This window comes from Atractosteus spatula, chromosome 14 (assembly GCF_055471065.1).
Source record: "Atractosteus spatula isolate fAtrSpa1 chromosome 14, fAtrSpa1.hap1, whole genome shotgun sequence".
NCBI lineage: Eukaryota > Metazoa > Chordata > Actinopteri > Semionotiformes > Lepisosteidae > Atractosteus > Atractosteus spatula.
In genome coordinates, this window is record NC_142719.1 from 9,374,859 (window position 1) to 9,398,153 (window position 23,295).

At 41.4% G+C, this 23,295-nt stretch overlaps 1 protein-coding gene across 2 annotated transcripts in view; it reads left to right on the forward strand.

Moving 5' to 3' along the window:
• Positions 1 to 23,295, forward strand: part of wasf2 (WASP family member 2) — a 33,692-nt gene that overhangs the window by 2,889 nt on the left and 7,508 nt on the right. Inside the window, exons 2-9 of one of the 2 annotated variants that reach the window (XM_088932561.1) lie at positions 10,643 to 10,806; positions 14,429 to 14,563; positions 15,263 to 15,416; positions 16,164 to 16,281; positions 17,901 to 18,022; positions 19,284 to 19,307; positions 21,517 to 21,684; positions 22,686 to 23,161. In XM_088932561.1, the coding sequence (XP_088788687.1) occupies positions 10,674 to 10,806; positions 14,429 to 14,563; positions 15,263 to 15,416; positions 16,164 to 16,281; positions 17,901 to 18,022; positions 19,284 to 19,307; positions 21,517 to 21,684; positions 22,686 to 23,161 (1,330 nt within the window). In that variant the 5' untranslated portion in view covers positions 10,643 to 10,673. The remainder of the gene's footprint in view (positions 1 to 10,642; positions 10,807 to 14,428; positions 14,564 to 15,262; positions 15,417 to 16,163; positions 16,282 to 17,900; positions 18,023 to 19,283; positions 19,308 to 21,516; positions 21,685 to 22,685; positions 23,162 to 23,295) is intronic. The other variant, XM_088932563.1, reaches the window with a different exon arrangement.

The following is a 23,295-nucleotide window of genomic DNA, read 5'->3' on the forward strand; positions in this document are numbered from 1 at the left end:
TTCATTTTGGAAATGGCAGCGTGTGTACTTGGCTGATCTCCCACATTGTTTTCATTTTCCAGTTTTATATACAGTCTACAGGCCTCAGCATAGGCAGATTCCAGATGAGGAAGTCTTTATAATATCCATCCACCAGTGTTAGCAGCCTCTTATTCCTGTTGAGGGTCCTGTGATAACCTGGAGCCAGTCCTGAACGAGTAGGTCAAAAGGCAGGACCATACCAAAGGCAGAAATCCAGTCCATCACAAGGCACACGCATCCATGTCCAACCACACAGGTACAGTTCGGAGATCCCAGTTAACCTCACTAATACAGTATGTCTTTGGAAGATTGGGTGCTCTGGTTTCTACCTAAGACTAAGCCATGTGGTCACAGGGTGAGCATGCAAACGTCACAATGAAGGCATCCCAGTCTAGCCGGGACCCAGGAGCCATGAAGCAGCAGTGCTTAATGCCACCCTTAATAATAATAATATCAGCTTAAAATATTAATTGTACTGACGCTAGTTTCTATGGTTTTAAAGTGAGAATGTGCCTACATTTGTTTTCCATTAGACGTTAGATATAAATATCATCTTGTCTTTGCAAGCTACAAGAGGGGTTGAAGGCAGGAAAGGCTCTAGTTTTATCCCACTTTTGTTACCAAATACAAAATTGCACCTGAAGTCATTAAGATGGACACTGATGTATACAAAGACATATGCAGCACATTGAAATGCATAGCATACCCTGTATCTTTAGATTGGTTTACATGAGTATTGTCACTCCTTATTTGAACTCTGTTGTCATGTGAAAGGGTGTTCAACTTTGAAAATGCACCATTGATTAAATTATTATAATGTGCTTAATAAGAAATGTATTCATTCAGATGGTAGTTTCAAAGTGCCATTGCCTCTCTCTGTAAAAGCGTGTACAGTATGTGCATGCAGCACTGGAGTAAAATGTGAGGTCCGTGCCTTTAAAAGTCCTTTATTTTTTTAGACGTTCCAGTTGCTTGTTTTTTTTTTTTGTACCATTTGCTGGCCTGGGGCAGCTGGAGCTGCAGTGCTGGCAGAAAGGCTGCGGAGGGAGTTATGGCGGCGCTAGGGTTGAACAGCTGCCTTCACAAGTGTGAGCAGAATCAGAGTGACTCAGTGTGACAGAGCCTGCAACGTGTGGGGAGCTGGTGAGCGCGTTCCTGTTTGACTCGCTCCGTCACACGCCCACCTGGTGACCAGCCCACAGCACGAGTGCCTCCTGACGAGGCGCCTGTGGGACAAGTCAGTTAGGCGCACTTCACAGATAATTATAGTGTAGGCCTGCTGTATGTTTCCACATGATGGAGATATTTTCTAATTTTCCCATTTCCTTGTGAGCAAGACATTTATAACAGAAGTACCAAAATATATTCAAGTATTCACCAGGATAATAAACATTATCATTTTATAAAGCTACACATAATGAGTCTATGGAACGGTTTTAGCTTAGGAGGAGCTGAAGTGTATTTACTAGGAAGGATTTGTGAGTTGATATTCTTATATACCAGGAGTCAGGATTTTCCAGTCTTGCAACTAAATGGAAATTACCGTTAGAATGAAAATAAGATATGTAACTGAGAAGGACAAAGAATTGAAACCTGTAAGCTTCAGTAAGAGAATTCCTTTACGTGCTGTACGGATTAATCAGGCCGTTAAAATGGCCTCCTTGTCACTTAGGCTGTCTCAGTAAACATGGCTCCAAAGACAGGCAAGGCTAACAGCTTGTTCACACATGAGCCGTGTAGAGCTGTGCACACTGATGTAACGCTGAGCTGACATGAAGCTGCAGTCATGCTGTTTCTGTACCATCACCTTGGAGGATGAGGGCTGTAGCAGTTTGGATGCTTTACATAGATGCACAGTTTATTCTGTGTAACTGGGTTAATTTTTAGTAATAGTTCAATGTCGGGTTTGAGTGATCTACTGTACAACAACATGGAGAGCATTTCCTACCAATTTAGATCCTTAAATTGTTTTCATGAGTATTATAAATTGCTTATTTTCTTAATGATAAATGGTGTACACTATTTTCCCATGTGATCCTTGGTAAGTTTTATCATATGTTTAGCCCTGTTGCTTTGTTACTGTTACTTTGAAAAAAGCTTTTAAAGGAGTGCTTTAGGCTAATTTTCAGGAAGTGGAGAAGGGAAGTAAGAGTGTAAGTTCAGTTCTCGATAGTACATATGAAATGGGGGTTAATTTCTGGTCTTAAGTATCTTGCGTGGAACTTTTAAAGGAACTGCATGTCTAAGTACTATACAGTGGCTCTGAGGGGACCTGATACAAGTATTTTAAAAAACAAACCAGAATACTGTAGAAACTGAAAGCATTTCTTTAGGGTTGTGGGGTCTGGAAGGAACTGTCCAACCAAGATGTTGAAATGGATTCCTCAGGAAACAACACAGATAAGATCCTTGAATCAATAAGCTTACAAGCTACCTTGACAGAGATGGGCTGCAGAGCTCCCCCTTGTGACCTCTCGTATATCCTGACTCCATTGGTCTCAACAATGTCTGCTGGACATGGGATTTGGATTCAACTGGACCCTTTGACGCTATTGCTAAATGGTTCCTGTAACTGATCTGTTTATCTTTTTTTCTGTACTCAGTCCTTGGTTTTAAAAATACCATAGAGATCAAATCAGTTAAGGGCACCAATTAGCACTGGAGTTTGAGGGCCCAGTTGGAATATACCCAGCAGACACAGGGGCAGGGACAGATTTTGGTGTCCGTAGGCCCTGGGCACTTTCACTCCGAAATGTGCAAAAAGAGGGGGAAACGCCAATCGAATTACGTTGATTGGCGTGCTGCACTTTAAACTATTCTAATGCTAAACCACTTGATTGATGGAGCGATACTTCTAGTTTCTAGAACAGCCGCTAGACAGCGTGTGATTCTTGATTTGGAGCACCTAGAGTCGATCGCAAGCATGTTGTTTCAGCTCGTTGTTCGTTAGTCAGTAGTGTTTTCCTCCCTCCTAGGCCCTAAAAAATTTGTAAGCCCTAGGCACCGTGCTTACAGTGCGGAATGGGAATTCTGGCGCTGCACAGGGGACCTCCAGGAGCAGCAGAGCCCCAGCTGTAACTGGAAAGTAATCTATAGCACACGATTTTAAAATTCCATGAAACTGGGGCTCCCAGTTAGATCAAGCAGGAAGAGCACTCGTGTGAGTGCAGGTCACGCTCGGTGATCCGGCTCCTGTGATCCATGGGTTTGAGCCTGCCCGTGATGGGGATTTCCCAGGCTGCAGTGCAGAACTGGCCGAGTGCTGCCCAGGGAAAAGTAGGAATGAAGGGCTCAAAGCAATACAGCAGCTCCGGCCCTTTCCTGAGCTTCAGGAGTCTCCTGCTGAGGGAAGTCGCTGTATCTCCTGCAGAGGGGGGGCGTAGCCCGTGATGTGGTCTGAAGGTGGGGAGGTGGGGGTGGAGGAGTCCATGTACGCTTCTCTGTGAGAGGTTGTACATGTGTAGCCAAGATGGGATCAACACTAATTTGTCGATTCCAAGTGGGGTGAGTATTAAATATTGATGATTACGGTTTTAAAAATGTAAAAAAAGGAACCAGGAGACACAGTACACACTTCTTACTTTGCTCAATTGGGATAATCATAGGTCATCATCACACCACCTATTCTGTGAAGGGAAGCATTAAAATGATGTATTACACTCCTAAGACCCCTTAGGTCACTGTATACGCGATTGTTGTGCAGCTCTTCTTTATGAGTCGTCTTGTGTAAATGAAACGTTTTGCAGCTCCAATCTTGTGTGATTGGAACACCTGCACCAGCAGAGAAGGTCCTAGGGGGCTGTTGAGTTTTTATGTGTCGTTCAACTGTGTGAGAATAATAGCAGTTATTGCCACTTGTATGAACTAACCACTCTGCTATAGCAAAACACTTCTCAGCACAGTGAGGGAGCACTGCTGCAGGCTGGGAGCATTTATTTCTGGGCTGTCTGAGAACAATCACATCACTCAGCCTCTGTGAATTACTCCTCTGTACAATGTAGTATGCAGTTTTTTAAATTTGGAAGGGCGATACTAAGATTCTAAAACTGGCCAACTGCATCTAACTCTTTTAATTGAATTTAACAAGAGAATAAAGCTTAATTTTTCAATATTTTTTACAAGAACTACATCTGGTTTGTTGTACATATAAAATCATACAGCTGAAACTCTAGCAATCTGGACATAATTAGAAACATTTGTTAGTTTAGTCGACTTTCAGCAGCCCAAATTAAAACACCAAGAGGAAAGGAACTAACCGTTGCAAACACATGGATGTGTATTGAGGTATTTCTCTGCTTAGTTAACATTTCAGTAAGATATGGAAGTAAGTCACACCAAATGTTTTGAAAAGCGTTGCCAGAAAAATTTTTTAATTTAGCAAAGCTAGCGCTGGCAATGGGAATAGTCTGGCAGAGTGAAACCTGGCTGTTTTAAATGTTTGATTCAGTGAAGCTGTTTGTAAAAAATCTGCAGTAATTCCTTTGTGTGCAAAACTTAAATGCTAGATTTAATTTTTTTTTTGCGTTTGCACATTTCCGTTTTTAGCAATTTACAGTATCTGTCCCCCTTGCAATAAAGCTGGAATCTGTGAATCCCACTTACACTGTGCTCAAAATTAAATAAACTCCCATTTCTTATTAATAGGGAGCCCTGAAGCGTGTGAAAGAGATTTAGTAAGGAATACTGAGTAGTACGTGTCTGTGCTGCCTGACATGATTTGACAGAGCAAGCTTTAAGAAATTTGCATTATAGACAAGATTTGAATTGCATGTCCAACAATAATGTTGACAACTTCCACTGACTTTACCTTTTTGTTTTTAATCAAAGTTTTCACTGATTGCCATTAAGCTCGTTCTTAAGTGTTGAAGTTCCTCATCTACTCTTCTCACTTTGATTCTTAGAAGCTGCTTTATATCTGGGTAAAGTCAGGAAATCAGAAAATGTAAGGTCACAGGGCCATTCTAGTTTTTGTAGCTATGCAAATGTGCAAATAGCAACAAAAGTTGAAAGAGCACCAGAGGTGTGTAGCACACAGGATATAACTCACAAAAGAACTCGAATGAAAACAAATTCTATAAATCACACCTTTAAAAACTGTCTATGATGTGTGCATCAGCCCAATCACAGTCAAGATTTTTTTTTTTTTACAGTTTTTCTAAAACACAATGTTAGAGCCATGGAAATATGCAGTTTCAATTTCTTAAAGATTTGAGATGCATCACTTTCAGATTTCCTGCTAGGGCGTCTTGCTGAGCAAAGACACACTAACACCATGCATCGGTGATGTGGATGTTTAGGTCTGTCACAACTCAGGAATGCCAGATTGCCTCTGGAGTTTCCATTAGCAAGTCAGATCTGCTGCTCCTAATCTCTCTTGGTGCTCTTCTGCTGTATCTCTGCTTGGCTGTGCTACCCTTTTCCGGGTTTTCAGGAGGAGCCTAAGTTGTTGTTTTCCTGGATTGATTTTGTTTGCACACCTGGTCTTAAAACTCTTCTGAACCGCACTGGAACACCACACTCTGTTCTCCATCCCCCCTCTACAAAAATACTTCAGTTTTCCTTCCTTAGGACTCGAGGAATGCAGTGCTGAAGGCAGTGGTCACGCAGGAATGTATTTCCAGCTCTTTAATGTTAATGGTCTACTTCATCATGCCAATTGCACTTTTTAGTGCATTTCCATACATAGAGAAGACCATATTAAAATATACCCTATATTCTTTTGGATCTTTATTTTGCACACTCATAACAGATCAGTTGTCTTGGCACAAATCTCTGTATAACCGGGTTTGGGCAGGGAACAAGATATCCACACATTATCAAAAAGCATTGTGTCTATTATAGTAGCTTACAGGCACTTATCAGAGGTGGGAATGAAATGGTAGGGGTTCTGGTATTTTTGCCAGAATGACGCTGAACTCCAGCCCTGCTTAACTGAACTAGATCCATTGTTTTATGACTAACAAACTGACCATTGTAAAGAGTGGCAACACTTACATGCACAGAAGTACATATGCCAAAATTAAAACCAAATATTTAGTTTTTCATTGTTTGAAAAGTTAAAAACAATAAAAAATATATTTTTTAAAAGGTTACTCATTTTTTAATTAAAAAAAATAAATCCACTTTTTTTTAATTCTCTGACTCGTAGAGCACTATTCTATTTTTTTAAATGTTCACAAATCTTACATGAAAATAACATTGGTGTAGTGTAACAATGTATTACTGATAAACAGATGAACTAATTTACAATCTTTATTGCACCTAATTAAAAAGGGTGCCCCTTTTTGAGTGAAGCTGTTTTAATTGTTATTTTGATTAATTATTTTTCCCTGGGGCAAAAATTTATTGAAATTAGCATTCAAATGAAAAGGGGTGACTTTAGCAGGCAATAACATTCGTATGGAATGCCACAAACACAGGCTAGACTGTACCCTCTTTATTTAATTTTGCAATGATTTTGAAATGTGAGTGCTTGATGTTTCAAATTACAGGAGAACACTGAGGAACGGGATTTTCTGCAGCTCAAATGTAGTCAGTCCTTTATTTCTTCACTTTGTGTTGTTGAGCTAGTATCATTAAATTTAAAAAGTTAAATTTGGAAATGGTGTAAAGATGTCTACCCTTTTGTTTCAGCGAATACACAACTTGATATCATCTAAGGGCTCTTTTGTAGCCTAAATGTTATTCCTGAGGTATATTTTAGGGGCTGGAGCCTTGCAGGTGTGAGAGCTGTTGTTTAGTTAGAGTGGGGAAACTGGTTTATACGCAGTGGCTGTGCGAGTTGCTCAATGCTGCGTATGCCTAGTTCTTATTACACCAAAAAAACAAAGACTACACCCTGTACTATGCAGTTAGCAACACTGGTGGGGGTTAGAGTTTAAAAGATGTTAGCTTTATGTTTAACTGACCACTTCAGTGTGCTACTTTATTTCTGTCCTCAATTTAGGCACAAATAAACTTAAAAGAACTACGCAGGAATCACAGCTTGAAACCATTACTCCAAGTATTGTGTTATTCTTGAAAATATCTTCAGCAATGACAATATATCAATGACAACTGTATGTTACAGGATAATTTTGTGTTAGTGGGTCAATTCAAATATTTTCTGCTAGTGATTTGTGCCATTTTCTGCTGCTATTCATCTGTTCCAAAAGCTGCTTCTTTTTGGAAATTCTGCTTCCGCTGTGGTGGGTTTCCAGTCTGTGGCTGGAGAACAGGAAGGTTTTGTTTCGCTTCTATGCCATCGCTTTTTTTAAGTTGAAACCAAAATTGAGTAATAGGGAGAAATAATTAAGACTCCACCACTGCAAAGTGCCCTTAGGAAGGTATTTGGTCGTGTTAAACAGAAAAACAACTGTTTTTTTGTGAAACATAAAAAAATCCAAAAAGGAAATGCAAAACCTGTCATTTTGTCATTTTGTATGTTTGCTGCTGTCTCTATCAAGCATTGGATTTCTTTAAGGGTTTACAGAACATTAGTCTCAATTGATATGTATTCCTATGGTCTCAGCTGTCAAAACAGTCATTGTGGGAGTAATGCCCTGCGGTGCCACACCATAAGTATAACATTGCACCTGATGTACCCATTTGGACCCATGAACCTGCTTCTCTGATACACCTGCCTGTCAGTCACGCATTGCTAGACTTGCTCTCAGCATCACGATGCCTTACAGGGCAGTTTGTACTGATTGAAGGAGCAGCACATCTCTCCCTGACATGAATGATGGCCTGAAGGTGCCCAGAAAATCGCAAGAGTCTCATACTGAAAGCCAAGACAACCCTGGCCAATAGCTGTAGTCTGTCTTTACCAGGTTTTAGGCCATTCTGGTCAAATCTCAGAAGTTAAGAAAGGCTGGGAGTTGTGAGTCCTTGGTATCTCCAAATCTCCAAGGCAAACCAGATTGCCACTCTATGTATTGAGTAGTATGTAGAACTACAGTTAGGTAGGTAGTCTGTACTACTAGAAGAAGTGTAGAATTTCCTATCCAGTGCCTTTTTATCCTGATTGGAGTATTCTGTACTGTAGGAAGTGCTTTGCTTTGAATGAGGTGTTAAATTGAGGTCCTGACTACTTGATCCCATGTCACTGAAGAAGAAGGGTGTTAAGCCAGTGTCCTGGTTAAATTCCATAATCTCTCCTATTTAAAGTTCCCCCTAATTGAATTTGTGAAGTAGTTTCTCACTTCTTTACCATGTCTCCTGTGTAGTGGGCCTGGTGATGTAGAATTGAAGTGTTTTGGTATATTTTAGGATTAAAAGCGCTATATACTGTAAAAGCGTTTGTCGCTCTGACCTTACTTAACCAGGCAAGATTCTGTTTTTTGGTTACGCAAATTAAGAGCTATTTGGCAGTTTAGTAGTATTTAAAGTAAACTGAAATCGCCTGAATTTCTGCTTTTGGTTGTCCTTTGCTTTTGTTTTCTTTCTTTCTCTGTGTGTTTGATTTTTTTTTGTCCTTCGTTTTTTTGCTAACAGTTTCACCTCAGCTGATGTACTGTAGGTTATTTCAACTTGACGTGAAATTGCGACTTGAAGTTCTTTTAATGAAGTGCAGCGGCACTTTGAAAGAGGTTTTGTAGATTTCAATTGTATACAAAATAAAAGCATTCAAGTCAGGTTCTTCTTTCTTAGTATTGATACAGACCTACCATGGGAGGTAAAATGTGTTTGCAAAACCAATCTGCAGTTCTCATTGGTTATTTTTCAGATTTTAGCTGGGTTACTGCTGAAAATAATCACTTAGGCCAAAATTAGGTTCTGAGTGACTTCAAATTGCACCAAAAGAAAAGACTGATTTCCTTGTAATATGAACAGATTCTGAGGATCATATGTATAAATGCTTCGGGATGTGAACTGTTCATTGTATTAATGTAAGCTCGAAAGTGCAGTAGGGCCTATTTTCTGTGAATCGTTGGTGCTGTTGTACATGAATTGTTCGTGTATGGAGACTGGAGTACTTACCACAGAACAGCATTGCAAGGTCAAGTCGTTCTGTGAACGCTGTTGTTATAGGATTAGCAGGGTTGCAGTCACAGGTGGTAGATGATGTTCCTCAGTGGGATGTCTGTGTTTTGGAAGCTCACACAGGAGAGCAAAGTGTCAAAAAAATGTTTTCACTTCCATTTGTAGTCTGAGGGCTTCAGCAGCAGGCTGCCAGAACCTGCTTAATTCTAATGTCAATGGTTCAGGAGATACAGGAAACAGAAAAATAACACCACCACTATTATCCTTTGAAAAAATGAATTCTATAACATGAACGCCTGCTTTCCTAGAGCAGTCGCTTGACTACAAGGCCTTCCAAAGTTTGTACATTAACTTATATAATAATAAAGGTCTCTGGGTCAATGCTACCTCAGTGCTGTCCATTTAGAACAGAGTGCCCTTTGACTGAATAGATAAATACTTTGTTGTCCACTACTGTGAAACCTGCCTTTGGCTTTTCCCATAAAAGTACAAAACATACAAACAAAGCATAAAAGTCACATAAAATTGCATGAAATGCATGAAATCACAACAACAGTACGTAATACATAAACAAATGGATCAATAAATAGGTAGTGAGGGGGACTACATTTACTGGCAAACTCTTCTGCCGCTCTCCCTCAGATCTAAAGCAGTACCCACAGCGCCTTTTCCCCAGTAGTTCCTTGCTTGCTGCTTATTGTAAAGAACATGCTCTTTTGCTGCTCTTTTGCAGCTGAGATTGAGGAAGCTCAATTCAAAGGCCGGGGGCAGGGAGGGAGGTGTTCCGGTGTGAACTTTGCAGCTGCTGAGGGTTCCTTATCCTGGAAACTGAGCTGTTGTTCACACTTCAATTTCACCTCACCTCTTCCCTGTCATCTCTTAGTGGCTTAACACACCAGTCGGCCAGCTCGTCTTAGGGGAGTGATGCTGGCTTGTGGAGGCACATGTACGAATACAGAGTGTGGGAATGCCCTTGCTGCTCCCTCACCAATAAAGTCTGAATCATACCGACTCTTTTCCCGTGGTTGCAACAACATGATATTTTTTGACACCACTTTTGAGACATACACACTTAACTGTCATGTTTGGCCTCTCCAAGCCAGTTAGGCCCTCACCTTATGAGGGTTACAGTAACACAATGCTAAAACTTCTCCTGCTCTTTTTGTGTGACCACTGCACCAAGTGAGTCACAGTTAAATGACAAGCCAGGGGCCATTGCTATCATCCACGGTACTTGCCAAATTTGCTAAAATACCAATTATTAAAATGTTTTTTATAACAGCTTTATTGTAATTTCAGTTGTTTGAATCCTACAATTTGTAGAGCAGTAGTTGAATATACAGGGGGTCTTTTAGTAAATAAGGTAATTGTGCCAATGAGTAATTGTAGGGCTCTGATCAGATTTTTCTACAACCTCCTTACTTTTTTCAGCACGTACCCACAGTGATGCCAGCATATTAGATCTGTCAGTGCTGAAATCCACGTGGAGCTCCTGGAGCCAGGACTTGACTGCTCGCTAGTGCTGGATTAAAATCACTGTGGGTTATTTTTGGTAATGGATTTGTGCGCTCTTGAGAACTAAAAATGAGTCTTTGCACGGGCTGCCAGATTCTCCCGGACAAAAGTCAACCCCGCTCTGCTTTCTCCCTCCTTGCAGAGAACCGAGGTGGAGCGGGCCGTGAGCTGCCATGCCTCTGGTCACCAGGAACATCGAGCCGCGGCACCTCTGTCGCCAGAGCCTGCCCAACACAATCAAGAGCGAGCTTGAGTGCGTCACCAACATCACCCTGTCCAACATCATCCGCCAGCTGGGCAGCCTCAGTAAGTACCCGCCAGGGCCTGACGCGCCGTTACAATAAATTCATTCATTACATAATTGAAAGCTTTAAAGCAATGGTATATGACAGTCCCTGATCCTGGAGCCTGTCTGTTTGAAGTTAGTCCACTAAGCTAGTTAATTACACTGGCTAATAGTACTAAGGTAATAACTGTGGAGAGCTGTGAAGTGTTACTGCACAGCTGGCTGAGTGCTCTGGGTTAGATGGAGTGGGGCTGGTTCCTACACGAGCTATGACACGTGTCTTAGATGACAGCATGCGTAGACACACTTTGGGTTGATAGGCAATTTGCAGCTACAGATTTATAGCCAGAAAAGGCAAAAAACTTGTAGCCTGAACTGTGCAAATGTAGAATGCGTTTGGTAATGTAGAATATGTTGCTTGCATTATGTGAGGTTTCAGAACTTGGGTGTGTGGTTTTCTTTATCTTGGAGTGGGGCTGATGTGCAGATGTGTGTCTCAGTCTGACCTCCTGAGCAGATGTTCTTGTTACTGTCAGTACAAGCTGCCAAAGGTGGTGAGTTGGCATGTGGAAATTTATATTGGCTCTGCCCTTTTTAACATGGCTAGTCACTGGAAACAGTCAAACGCGTTTCCCTGTGGTTGGATCAAGCATTTGGGTTACGTAGTGCCTGCTGTCCTGGCTCGTGCCTTGTTTTCCCAATAATAATATCTTGATTTGAAACAGATGAATCTCTGGTTTGTAGCATCAGACTCAGATTAAACATACAGTAGCCCCTTGTTGCTGAACGTGTAATGATAGGAGGTCTAATTAGGGCCTGTGAGAGAAAAACAAGGCCATGTACAGTAGTTTGTCTGCTCAAGTTTCAAAATAACAGTAGCCATTTTAAAATAGAGCTTCGACAGACTGCGAAAACCACTTCAGACTGTGCAAAGGAGTTGTCTCGAGATCGATGACCATTTATTCTCTAGCATGATCTAAATTTCAAACAAACGTATTTCATTTCTTTCTTATTGTTCCTAAGCACTATAAAAAGGAGCACTGCAGTGTGCATATCCACGCTAGGACACTACATGTATAAAGTAATGCAGTGAGAAGTATGCAGCTTTTTTTGTAATACTTTGCTATAGGAGTAGACTCAAAATTACGGCTATGTGCAGAGAATGCCAGCAAATACTCCCACTAGAAGTAAGGTTCGGTTGTTTTACAGAAGTAACCGAGAAAAAAAATATGAGTCATACATCGTACTTAAGCATCAGCATATTAGTTAAGTCCAGATAAAACACTCCGCTGACTAGTCTTAAGAAGTGCTTGTTAGCTTTAGAACGTTCTTGCCACTGCATGAGTTACATTCAGGACTAAAATGAGTTGTGAAGGCCACATTTATGCAGGAATACTTGTTTGAAGAATTCTAGTTAGTTGCAGTTTATAGTGCTTGTTATCTGAAAGGATCCCAAGGTGCTTTACATACATATTACATATTCATCCATCACTGAAGGTAATGCCACACCCACTCGTTAGCTTGGCAGCTGTTATGTGCCAGTAGCCCCACTATACAGCGTGTCAGGTGAAGTGAGAAATTACTGCACCATTAACACCCCTGCTCTTATGAGCAGTACCATAGAACCTTTAATGTACAGGTAGTCAGGACTAAGGGTTAATGTCTCATCTGAAGCACAACACCTCCCACTGCAGTGTGCCTGGTCACTATATTGTGGTTTTGCTTGGGGAAATTCTGGTTCAGAGAGAATAGTGTCACCTGCTGGTCCACCAACACCACTTACAGTAGCAATCTGGTTTTCCTTGTGGGACTAACGTCCCAGTAATGACCAGCCCCAGCCTTGCTTTGCTCTGAAGATCAGGCTAGAAGGCGGTAAAGCTACTGTTCTCGCTTAAAAAAAACAAAACATGGTTGAAACTAGTGCTTATTTCTAACAGATAGGACAATATCCTTAATCTGAGTCATGATTGAAATTATCTTGAGAAAAGAGAACTGTCTGCCATTTGCCCAGACAGTGCCTGGAGGCTCATCTACTTCATTTGCCATTGTTCATCAGAGCTCACAAGGCCAAAAAACGAATCACAGAGCTCGTGATCAGCTGAAAGACTTGCAAAGTTATTCTGTACCGGCAGCTAAGAAACATTCTAGGTTTATCTTTTCTGTTTTATGAAACAAAACCTCAGAGGGTGAAAAGGAATTAAAGTGCAGTACGGTCTCTTCTGCCCTAACTCGACACTTGTGTTCCTGTGGTAGTTTATGAAAATCGCGCTATACTAACACTTGTTCTAATATGAAAGATAGGCAGAGAGAAAAAATTATAATTATTAAACCACCTAGAAAAATGATACTCTAAATCAAATCTGAATCTGTGTATCTTCATGCCTCATGAACACACCGGAAGAATCTAGTTCCTCCTCATTCTATATATCTATATATCTATATCATTCTATATGTTTGTGTCTGCATACAGCTTAGAGTGACAAAAAATCAGTCCTCAGTCTGAGACTTTCCAAAGAGAATTGAGAAATCTTAGAAATTCTGAGTTTGTAGATTAGCGGCCGAGTCATGTTATTATCCCTCTGACACATTTCTTGTTAATGATAAGGGAAACTGTTTCATGTGACAGCATCTTTATATTAAATTATATATATATTATATATTAAATTATATTATATTAAATTAAGAATAGCTAAATTTGCAGACAACCACACGGGCCCATATTTTGTGTGCAGAATAGTGAACACACTTAATAATATAGAAAATTATTTGTTTGTTTAATAATTTATCTGACTATGTTGTGGAGGTTAACAGGCTGAATTACGTCATACAAAACATACAGGGGTCCTAAGTAGCTCAGAATGTAGTTTGTGCCTTATGGTTGAGACATTGCCAGGCTGAGTGTGGCCTGTGTCAGTAGAAGATGAACTACCCAAGCAGTGGTGCACAACCGTCTGTGACCGAACCACCTGGCAGAAAGTCCAGAGGTGGCCATAGAAGTCATAGAAAATGAAGTGGTACAACAGTGAATATTTGCTTGAGTAAGCTGGTGAAAGGATAATATTTACAGACAAAAAAAACTGCAGAAGTCAACAAAAATAAAGTGCAGTTTCATGGAATTTTCTGCTTGCAGTTTTAAAATGATCAAAACAACAATAATCCAGACTGTAACAGACAGTGATATACTTACTGTTCCACTAGGACAACAGTGGACTAATAGCTATACCGTGAACACCAGGTTAAATAGTCTGAGCACTGCCTCCATCTCCTGCTAATGGACAGGCAGGCCCCATTTGAACCAGAGCTGAGTTTGGGACTGGAATCTGGCACAAAATGGTGGAACACATAATAGACAAGGACAATACGGTGAATCATACTGCAAGACACAAACAGTACAAAAAAAAAAACAATACTTACAGTATTTCTATTGACAAAATATTCATACAAAATTTGAGTATCCTTTGTTCTGAAATGCCAAAGATGAAAAGAGGAAGTAGTGAATGTTGATGAGGGATCTCGTCAGACAGACGTTCTAAGTACAGGTAGGCTAGCGATCCCACAGTGTGCCCAGCAGCAGTGAACCCCTTGAGCTGCTGGACACCTGTGCGCTTGCTGCATTATCAGTGTGGTTCCTCTTTCTGACAGGTAAATATGCAGAAGATGTGTTCGGAGAGCTGTTTCAGCAGGCCAGCACTTTCGCGGTGCGTGTCAACACACTGGGAGAAAGGATCGACCGGCTGCAGGTCAAAGTCACACAGCTAGACCCCAAAGAGGAAGAAGGTGAGGGGTGGTTGGATATGGAGGGGAGCGGAGTAGGTGGCCAAGTGTGGTTGGGGATGAGCAGACAGGGGACAGGGAAGCAGGACAGGTGGCTGGGTAAGGAGAGGTGGTGATGGATGGATAAGGTAGGGGGGCAGGGCAGATGACATGTTACAGTGAAGGCTTTTTTCTATGTAAAGCGTGTGGGTGAGGGTGGGAGGGCTAATCACCAGGAATACTAATGGATTGGGTGTGGAGATGGACAGGGAATGTGACCATTTAAAGGTAGATGGCCAAGTAAGATGGGGACAGCAGATGACTAGTTATCTGCATTTTCTGTTTTTATTTTACACTGCCATAGAAGTGATTGTTTGCTCTAGAGCATTCACATTCTCTAGATTGCAGCTCACTTAAATATATTCATTGACCTGATTATTAATAATAAATATTTTAGTTCTTGTAGTTGTGGTAATTGTGCACTACATAGTAAGAGTATGTGTAGATGTGTGTGAATGGAAGCAGTGTTAAAATGCACTTCTCTCACAAAAGTACTATACATAACAGTTACAAAGACATCAGAAACAACCTCTGACTACTGGCATTGTGTGCCCACAGTGTTACAGTGGCTGTGATTATTCTGAGGAGTTGTGTGTGCACTGTTCTTCGCCTCAAGCGTGGCGCTGGTGTTGATAGTCCCTTTCACTCTCCTTCTCTCTGCAGTGTCCTTGCAAGCCATCACAACCAGGAAGGCCTTCAGGAGCAACCTTACCCAAGACCAGCAACTCTTCATTAGGGACTCCCTACCCTTGCCTTTGCAGGAGACGTACAGGGTCTGCAGCAAACCTCCTCCGCTGAACAATCTCAGCATGTACAGGTACACCATAGCCTGAGCTGTGGCAGGAGTGTTGTTCATTTTCGGATAATTTTTGGCCAGAGATGTCCACCTGTTGTTGCGGGTGTGGACTACAGACCTTTTTGAATGCGTCATTATTAAAGCTTGCCATTCAAAGCCTCCAAAGTGCTATACACAAAGATGTCTTGTCATTTGTCTGCAGTAGGAGGGCAGGTTGGAAGGATCTGGTTCCAGCGACTCTTCAAAGCAACAAACACTTGTTTTATATGATGTGTGCCTTTTCAAATTCTGCCATTTGGATTTCGAGATGGTGATCATCTCAGTACACTAGTTGCAGCTAGCAAGTCTTAATGTTTAGCTTGTTTGGACAGTGGTGTTGTTGGACAAATCTGCATTTGGTGGTCTTACAGGGTTCAAATTAAATGATTGGAGAAACTGATCATGAAGTTCTTAATCAACTACTTATGCAAATAGAACATATTTCATCCATCCAATAAGGATCATGGTAACCTGGAGCCTACATCCAAATCCTGGGCCCTCATGTTTTACACTGACACAACCTGCTTTAAACTCAAAATATTTTTTACTAGGTTGTAAGAATTTTCACAAATTCACAAAAACACTTTATGATAGTAACAAATGCAGCTTGTAAAAGCAGTGCTGGCTGGACATTGTTCTATTGATGTGTGGTAGAGATCTTCTCCAACGCCTGCCTGTGGTGAAGGCAGAGCTGTTACCACCAATCCTGCCTCTGTTTGCATCTCCCAGGGAGGATGGGAAGGAGGCCCTCAAGTTTTACACTGACCCCTCGTACTTCTTTGACCTGTGGAAGGAGAAGATGCTTCAGGACACCAAGGATATCATGAAGGAGAAGCGCAAACACAGGGTGAGCTGCTTCATGTCTCTATGCAGTCCGCAAGGCTGGTGGAAGTCCTGGTGTCTGTAGCATTTAGCAAGCTAATGCATCAACAACCCCAGAGACAGTATGCAAGTACTGTGCACATTAAGTCCCTGAAGCAAATTGTTGTACCTATTTATTAGTTTGACAGGGTGGTTGGGGTAAATGCATTGCTCAAGAATAGAACAGAACTTCTGCCTGCATTAAGGATCCTCTAGTAAGGGGTCTGGGAGTTCAGAGCACTGTTCTGCATTGCCCCTTCAGTAATATGGAATGTCTTTAGAACACAGACCTGGCTCTGCAGCTAAAGCCCATAATGAAAATGAACATACAGTACTGAAGATGATCATCTTTAACTGAAGCAAGCCCTGGGACTGGGCAATTCTGAACATCACTATATCTGTACATTGTTCACAATTTGAACAAAAATATAAATAAATATTCATTGACCCGTCTATTTAATGTTTGTTCAGTTTAGATCGGCATAAAATGAGATGAATTATTTCAGAAAAATACATAGTTTTTTAAAAATGTGGACCAGTGAAATATGGCAGAAGCACTTCTTTATGGATTGACAATAGACTACTTTTTGCTGTTTTATTATAAGATGTCTATTATTTCCAAGATTACTCCTCCTTTGTAACCATAAGGTATAATGTATAAACAGCATGTAAGGGCACGGAGAGGAGAATGTTATAATCCATGGTTTATGAAGCATTTGTTTCTCGGACTGGACATTAATAAAAATGAAAATCTCCTGTATTCTTGACCACTGATACAAATGCGTTGTGATCAGTGATCGGTGTAGAATGTACCAACAACTTAAAGTGTAGAACTGGACCAGGCAACATTGTGAACAACAAAGAAATAGGACCCAAGTTTGGAGGTGTTGTTGTTATTATTAGAGATGCAGTTTTGTTAGTATTACTAGAGAAATTAATACTAATTATAATTCTGTACACTTATATAGCACTTTTCTGGACACTCCACTCAAAGTGCTTTACAGGTAATGGGGACTCCCCTCCACCCCCAACAATGTGCAGCCCCACCTGGATGATGCGACGGCAGCCATAGTGCGCCAGAATGCTCACCACACATCAGCTATTAGTGGGGAGGAGAACAGAGTGATGAAGGCAATTCATAGATGGGGATTTTTAGGAGGCCATGACTGGGAAATTTGGGGAAATTTGGCCTGGACACCAGGGTAACACCCCTACTCTTTAAGAGAATGATATAGCAAAGAGCAGGAAAGAAATCCATTATTGCACTTTGTAAAATATCCATAGCTGTGAAAAGAGAGATAAGAGGGCACATCTGGTAGTCCATTTCCGGGGAACGAGATTCAGATGATTTGAATTAATTTGTTTCAATGAACTCTGAGCTACCTGCAGTCTTCTCCTTTGCCTGAAGCACTAAAAATAATCAATTTCATTTAAATGCATTCCGGTGACCAGCCCACCTGTCACATTGAATGTACCATTTCATGACAAGAGAGTCTGGCGAGCTGTGTGCAGACCACCAGTCTCCTGGTGGTGTCCTGTCGGTGGGCTGGCTGAGTGCCATGGCGGTATGGCTGAGCCGCCCCTCCTGCGCTCATGTCTTTGCAGAAAGAAAAGAAGGACAACCCCAACCGAGGAAACCTGAACCCCCGCAAGATCAAGACCCGCAAAGAGGAGTGGGAAAGGATGAAGATGGGAGAGGAGTTTGTGACGCCCAAGAGCGACGCTGCGTAAGTCCAGCTGGCACAGGGGCCTGAGCCAGGATAGACAGTTCATTCTTCCTGGAAGGCACATTCCAGGAAGCTCAGAAATGACTCCTTATAGGATCAAGCTGATTTGACTTTACAAGGGACAGTCTTGAAGAAAACGAGAAAATGGTGGAATTTAGTTTAATTTCTGGTTAATTAAAGGGCCTTTCCTTTACCTTCTTTTTTCCTTTAGTTAATTCTAAATAGGTTTCAGTTATTAAAAATTAAGGCGTATTGGTAAAAAAAAACACCTTTTCCTTGGGCTAGGATGTGGAGATGTTCAGAGATGCACAGTTTATGTATGCTGGTCCTGCTTTTCAGATTCAAGAGTAACATTGCTGATGGGAACACTGACCTTCCTATTAGAAAATAGTGTTTTCTAAAATGAGCATTTTGATTTTTCAAATAGTCAAGCTTTACGGATTTTGCTTGTCTTCCCAATTTCTCAGACGTTTGTGTTGGAGCTGAGAATTTTGGGTTGCAACAGTTAATGGTTTCCCTTAGTAAAATGGTGCTGTGCTTCCACAACAACTCCACTACAAAGCAAAAATGGCCTAGCGTATTCAAAGGATTCATTTTGTATTTAACATGTGCATTTTCTAAATGAATGTTTCTGTGTTATTAATAGTTAGTCTGCCTTGCACCCATTTATTATAATCCCAATTTAAAAAATCTGTTAATATGTAGCATTATATGATTTTATTAATCTTAAAATATGAATCATAATTTTATGATGATTTTATTAAAATGTATTGGGTTTCAATAATGAGCACAAATCCTCATTTCCTCAGGTTGTGCTGTTCATTTGGACTATGATATTGCTGCAGGAAGAAGTTCAGGGATGGGTGTCTAATTAATGTATTTAATTTAGTACAGCTGGATTCTTCTATATACAGCCTGGTGGCCAAACCAGGAGCCTTTTTTATATCCAAATTGTAAATTCTTCCGGTCTGATCGAGTAGTCTACCTCATGTTGTGCTTAAGCATATTCAGAAAAAAAATAGAAAGATAATACTTTCATTTAATCTAAATTCTATCCATTTTTCATTAAATAATTTACACTTTTTTTCCAAAAAACTAAAATTTTTAAAAGACATTTCTCCAAAATGCCCCTAGTGATGGTGACAATATATAAAACGTATGGCGTTATTTTTTATTAATCTTTTTCTTCCTCCTGTTCTTCTTTCTCTCGGTGTTCTTCTGTGTCATCACCCTAATATTAATAATAATGCACCCACTTCAGAAGAAATGGAATTCGCAGGTCCAGGTAAAGAGACAACTAATATATTTAAATTAACACTGTCTCTCTTCTCACAGTGAGAGTTTTATGACTATCGATTTAGGATTCAAGTACAGTAGGGTCTTGACATTCATGAGGGTTCGGTGCCTGAACAGCCAAATTCATATAGAACCAAGTCCACCCCAGTACCATCAAATAGTACGCTACAGAATATGGTATGTATGGTTAAAAGACATAAGAAATCCTCCCTTATATGATAATTAAAGTACTAATGTGCTGACTTCAGGTTAATTCACATAACATTGATCAAGTAAAAGAAACAACTGTGATAACAAACTTAAACTTAAGTAATCAGCTAAAATAAATGAATGAAACATGAATCCCTCCTTTGCGTCCAGTGAATGCCTGCACTTGCTCTCTCTGCCTCCATGATTAGCACACCCAACTGTAATGAAACGGGCAATAAAACTGTCAGTGAGCCTGTGAAGTCATTTCCCCCGTCATTCCTCACGCTGCCGACACAGAACTGGCAGTGTTTGTAACAGTATAAAGACAAGGCCTCGCTGGGTAGTGCGTACTTGGGTACGGGGCAGGGAGAGGCTCACTCACTAGCTAGATTCATCTCGTGATCCTAGTCCATTGCGTCGCTAATTTGAACGTTGCTCTTAACAACCTTCAACTCGGTTTCATTCCGCTCTGCTCTTCTTCCATCCAAGACCGCATCTGGCAGACCAAATCGCGAATAAGCAATAATTGTTGCAGCTGTTGAGATCCCACTGTACACCTGTCAAGAAGGCACATTGAAAGCAATATCTTGATTCCAAAAGGACAAATGGCAGCAGTGGAGAATTCTGCCGCTTGACTGATTTCATTGTCTTCCCCTCCACGTTCTTTAATCTTGCAGCAGCAATCTGCTGACAGTCTGTGACTGTCATTGCTGACCTCCAGAGGAAAATGTAAAGTGTTGCGTGCCCCTGCAGACAAGTCTTTAAGAAGATCTACTAACAGAAATTGCAGAGAGAGTTACCCACTCCTCCAGAACCTCCCCTGCCTCCCCCCAAAGAAAGCCCACCCGCTGTTGTCTTAATTCGAGAAGTGCACTGAAGCAGTCGTTCACATAAAACACCAGCCTGAGTGTGTTGTGAAGAGAAACTGCCTCAAAGTGAACCTGAAGCTTAGGGTTGTTCTAAATTTAGAGCACACTAAGAAGCTTCTGTTTTTAGCTGTGGCTTTATGAGCTCTGTTGTTCTCAGTGTACTGTATTCGGGTAATTTAACTCAAGAGATGTATTCAGACAAAACTCTCCTACAGTAGTCGCTTAAACAGTGTTGTTTTTAACTACATTTCTGTGTGCTTTGGGAGGAAGAGTTAATAAGGAGCTTTTGGAGCATGGGGAAAAAAACAAAATTTGAAAGAAGAACGCTTTTGACTGTAATAGTATAAATACCTGTTTTCAGTTAATAAATTAATAAGTGTATTAAGAAGGCTGCACTTCCATTTTTCGCTACACAAAATTTTCGTTTTCTTTAGTGTAAAAGTGAGTTGCCACTTTGTGTTTTTCACTGGGGCCCACGTGCTAATATCATTTAAGTTTTCTTCCCATGGTATATTCTTGAATCTTTAAAATGGTGACTTTTAGCTGTTTTTAAAAATGAACTCTCTTATTGGCTGAACTCTAGATAACCAGTATACAATACCAGGGATAATGAAATTCTGCTGATTGGTCTCATGCTGGCCAATATAGAATTTCAAATCCATATTTATATTATATATACATTTATAGTGGAGCGTATGACTCCACTATAATTATTTATTAATTTATTTATCCATTCTATTTATGAAGTATCCCTGTTCTTACCTCTAACCTAACTAGTTAAATTTAAACCTGAGATACTTCTTTTCAGTTGAATCCAGGTCATACTTGGGGTTGAAACGTACTGTAATATAAAGTTGATCCCCAGAGACTCCTTGTCAGCTCAGTTACTGCCCACTTGTGCCCACATTGACTCACAGTTTGCAGATTATCTGGGAAATTGCTTTAATTGTCTTGGTGTGTGCATAAAGCTTAACATCACTTGGTTTTTCATTATACTTGGTTATATAGTACCAAGTACTTAGGTACCTTTTTTTGTCTTTAGTCTAACTAGGACAATTCTCTGGCAATTCTCATTCTGCGTAGTGAAACCTACATTGAGCTGTGGAAGGTGATGTCATGTTTTCTCACCTTTTTTTCCAGAGATTCCAATGAGATGCTAAATGGAAGCATCAGCTCCGGGGATGGGATGGGAACGTCGGCGGAAAGCTATCTGGATCAGAGCCAGAACTCCTACTCTGGGGTGTTTGACCCTGGCTCTCCACCTCCACCACCGGCCATCGATGAACTACCCCCACCTCCTCCTGACATGTAAGTAGTGATCGGTGATCCCCAGAATGGTCTCCGACACTTAAAACTGCAAAAGGAATCATTGGATTAATTGGAATTCTGCTTTACACTCACGTTATTATAATGTAACATTCCCTTTTTCTGGCATTTCGGTGCACGGCTACCGTTATTCTTTCACGTTTATGGTTCAGTCCCATATCTCACCCTTTTTGTTAGTTAGTGCTGTCGTAGGTCGTCAGTGGTACTTACATTGTGCAGCAAATTTCTTTCTGTTCTTTTGAAAAAGGCAACCACTGTAAATAGGTTAGACTGGAGACCTGTATCAGCAGGCAAGGGAACAAGCAGAGGTTAATTCCATGCCGTGCAGTACAAAGAAAGAAGAAAAAACATGTTGGGGATATCACACGCACCTGAGGAAGGCTTGACTTGGAACTTCTCTAAATTCCACTTACCTCTAATTATTTTCAGCATGGAAATTAACCCCTATAGATACACACGTTTGTTGTTCAAGTGGACGTGTTCACAACAATAAAAAAGAAACTTGGTTTTGTACCTGTGGAACTTCACCTCAGTGTTAAGCAGACTGCTAAGCCACTTGCTTACACATGCAAACCAGATGGATACCTGCTCAGTATTCATATCTTCCAGCTCTCATTTTAGTGAGAAATGAATCATGAGGTAAAATAACTTTTCAGTCCTGTAAGTAATTCAGCAAGGTCACCACATGCCTTGCGGTTTGTATTAAATCACGTGTGGCATCTGGTATCTGGTTATGAATTATGCAATTAATCTTACATCCTCCTGTGGGGTGATTGCGATGGGGGCGATTGATTGAAATTACATTCCAGTGACTGATATTTAGCTGTGTTATGATTACCAAACAGCCAGTTCCTAAAGAAACCCCTGTTTTTTTTTACATTTTACCTCATTTGGTCATTTGATTGTCTTGTTTTTTTTTTTTTATTTCTGTTGGATCTGGTGCGAGAGTGAAGATTGTGTATCTCACTGTGTCTCCTGTGCAGGTACAATGATGTCCAGAGAGGAGGGGCCCCGAAGCGCTCTAGCATGCTCAGTCCTACCCACCCCCCACCTGCACCCCCTATGGGCTCCTCTCCTCCAGGCACCAGACCCTGCATTTCCCCTCCCCCTGCACCCCCACCTCCTCCCCCATCTGGCATGGGCATTCCACCCCCTCCCGCTGGATTCGACGCCCCACCCTCGCCCCCACCGCCACCCAGCGGCCCTGCTGGCTTCCCTGCACCGCCCTGCATGCCCCCTCCCCCTCCCTCCATGGATCCTGCCTCGGTCGTGCCAGTCTCTCAGCCTCCCGGTGGACCCCCTCCTCCGCCTCCGCCCCCTCCTCCCCCTGGACCCCCACCGCCGGGGCCCCCTGCACCTCCTCCCCCTTCCAGTGCACCTCTTGTGGCTACCAGCGCCCCCAAACCACAGCCCCCGGTTAGCGATGCCCGCAGCGACCTGCTGCAGGCCATCCGGCAAGGTGAGTCTGTAAGAGGTGTGCGACCTAGAGCACCGCAAGTGTGCAGAGATTGGTGGAAAAGAGCACAGGTGACTAGGTGGAAGCAGTTCCTCAGCGTTCTCGCGCTCTGTGGCTGAAGTGAAGAGTGATTGTGC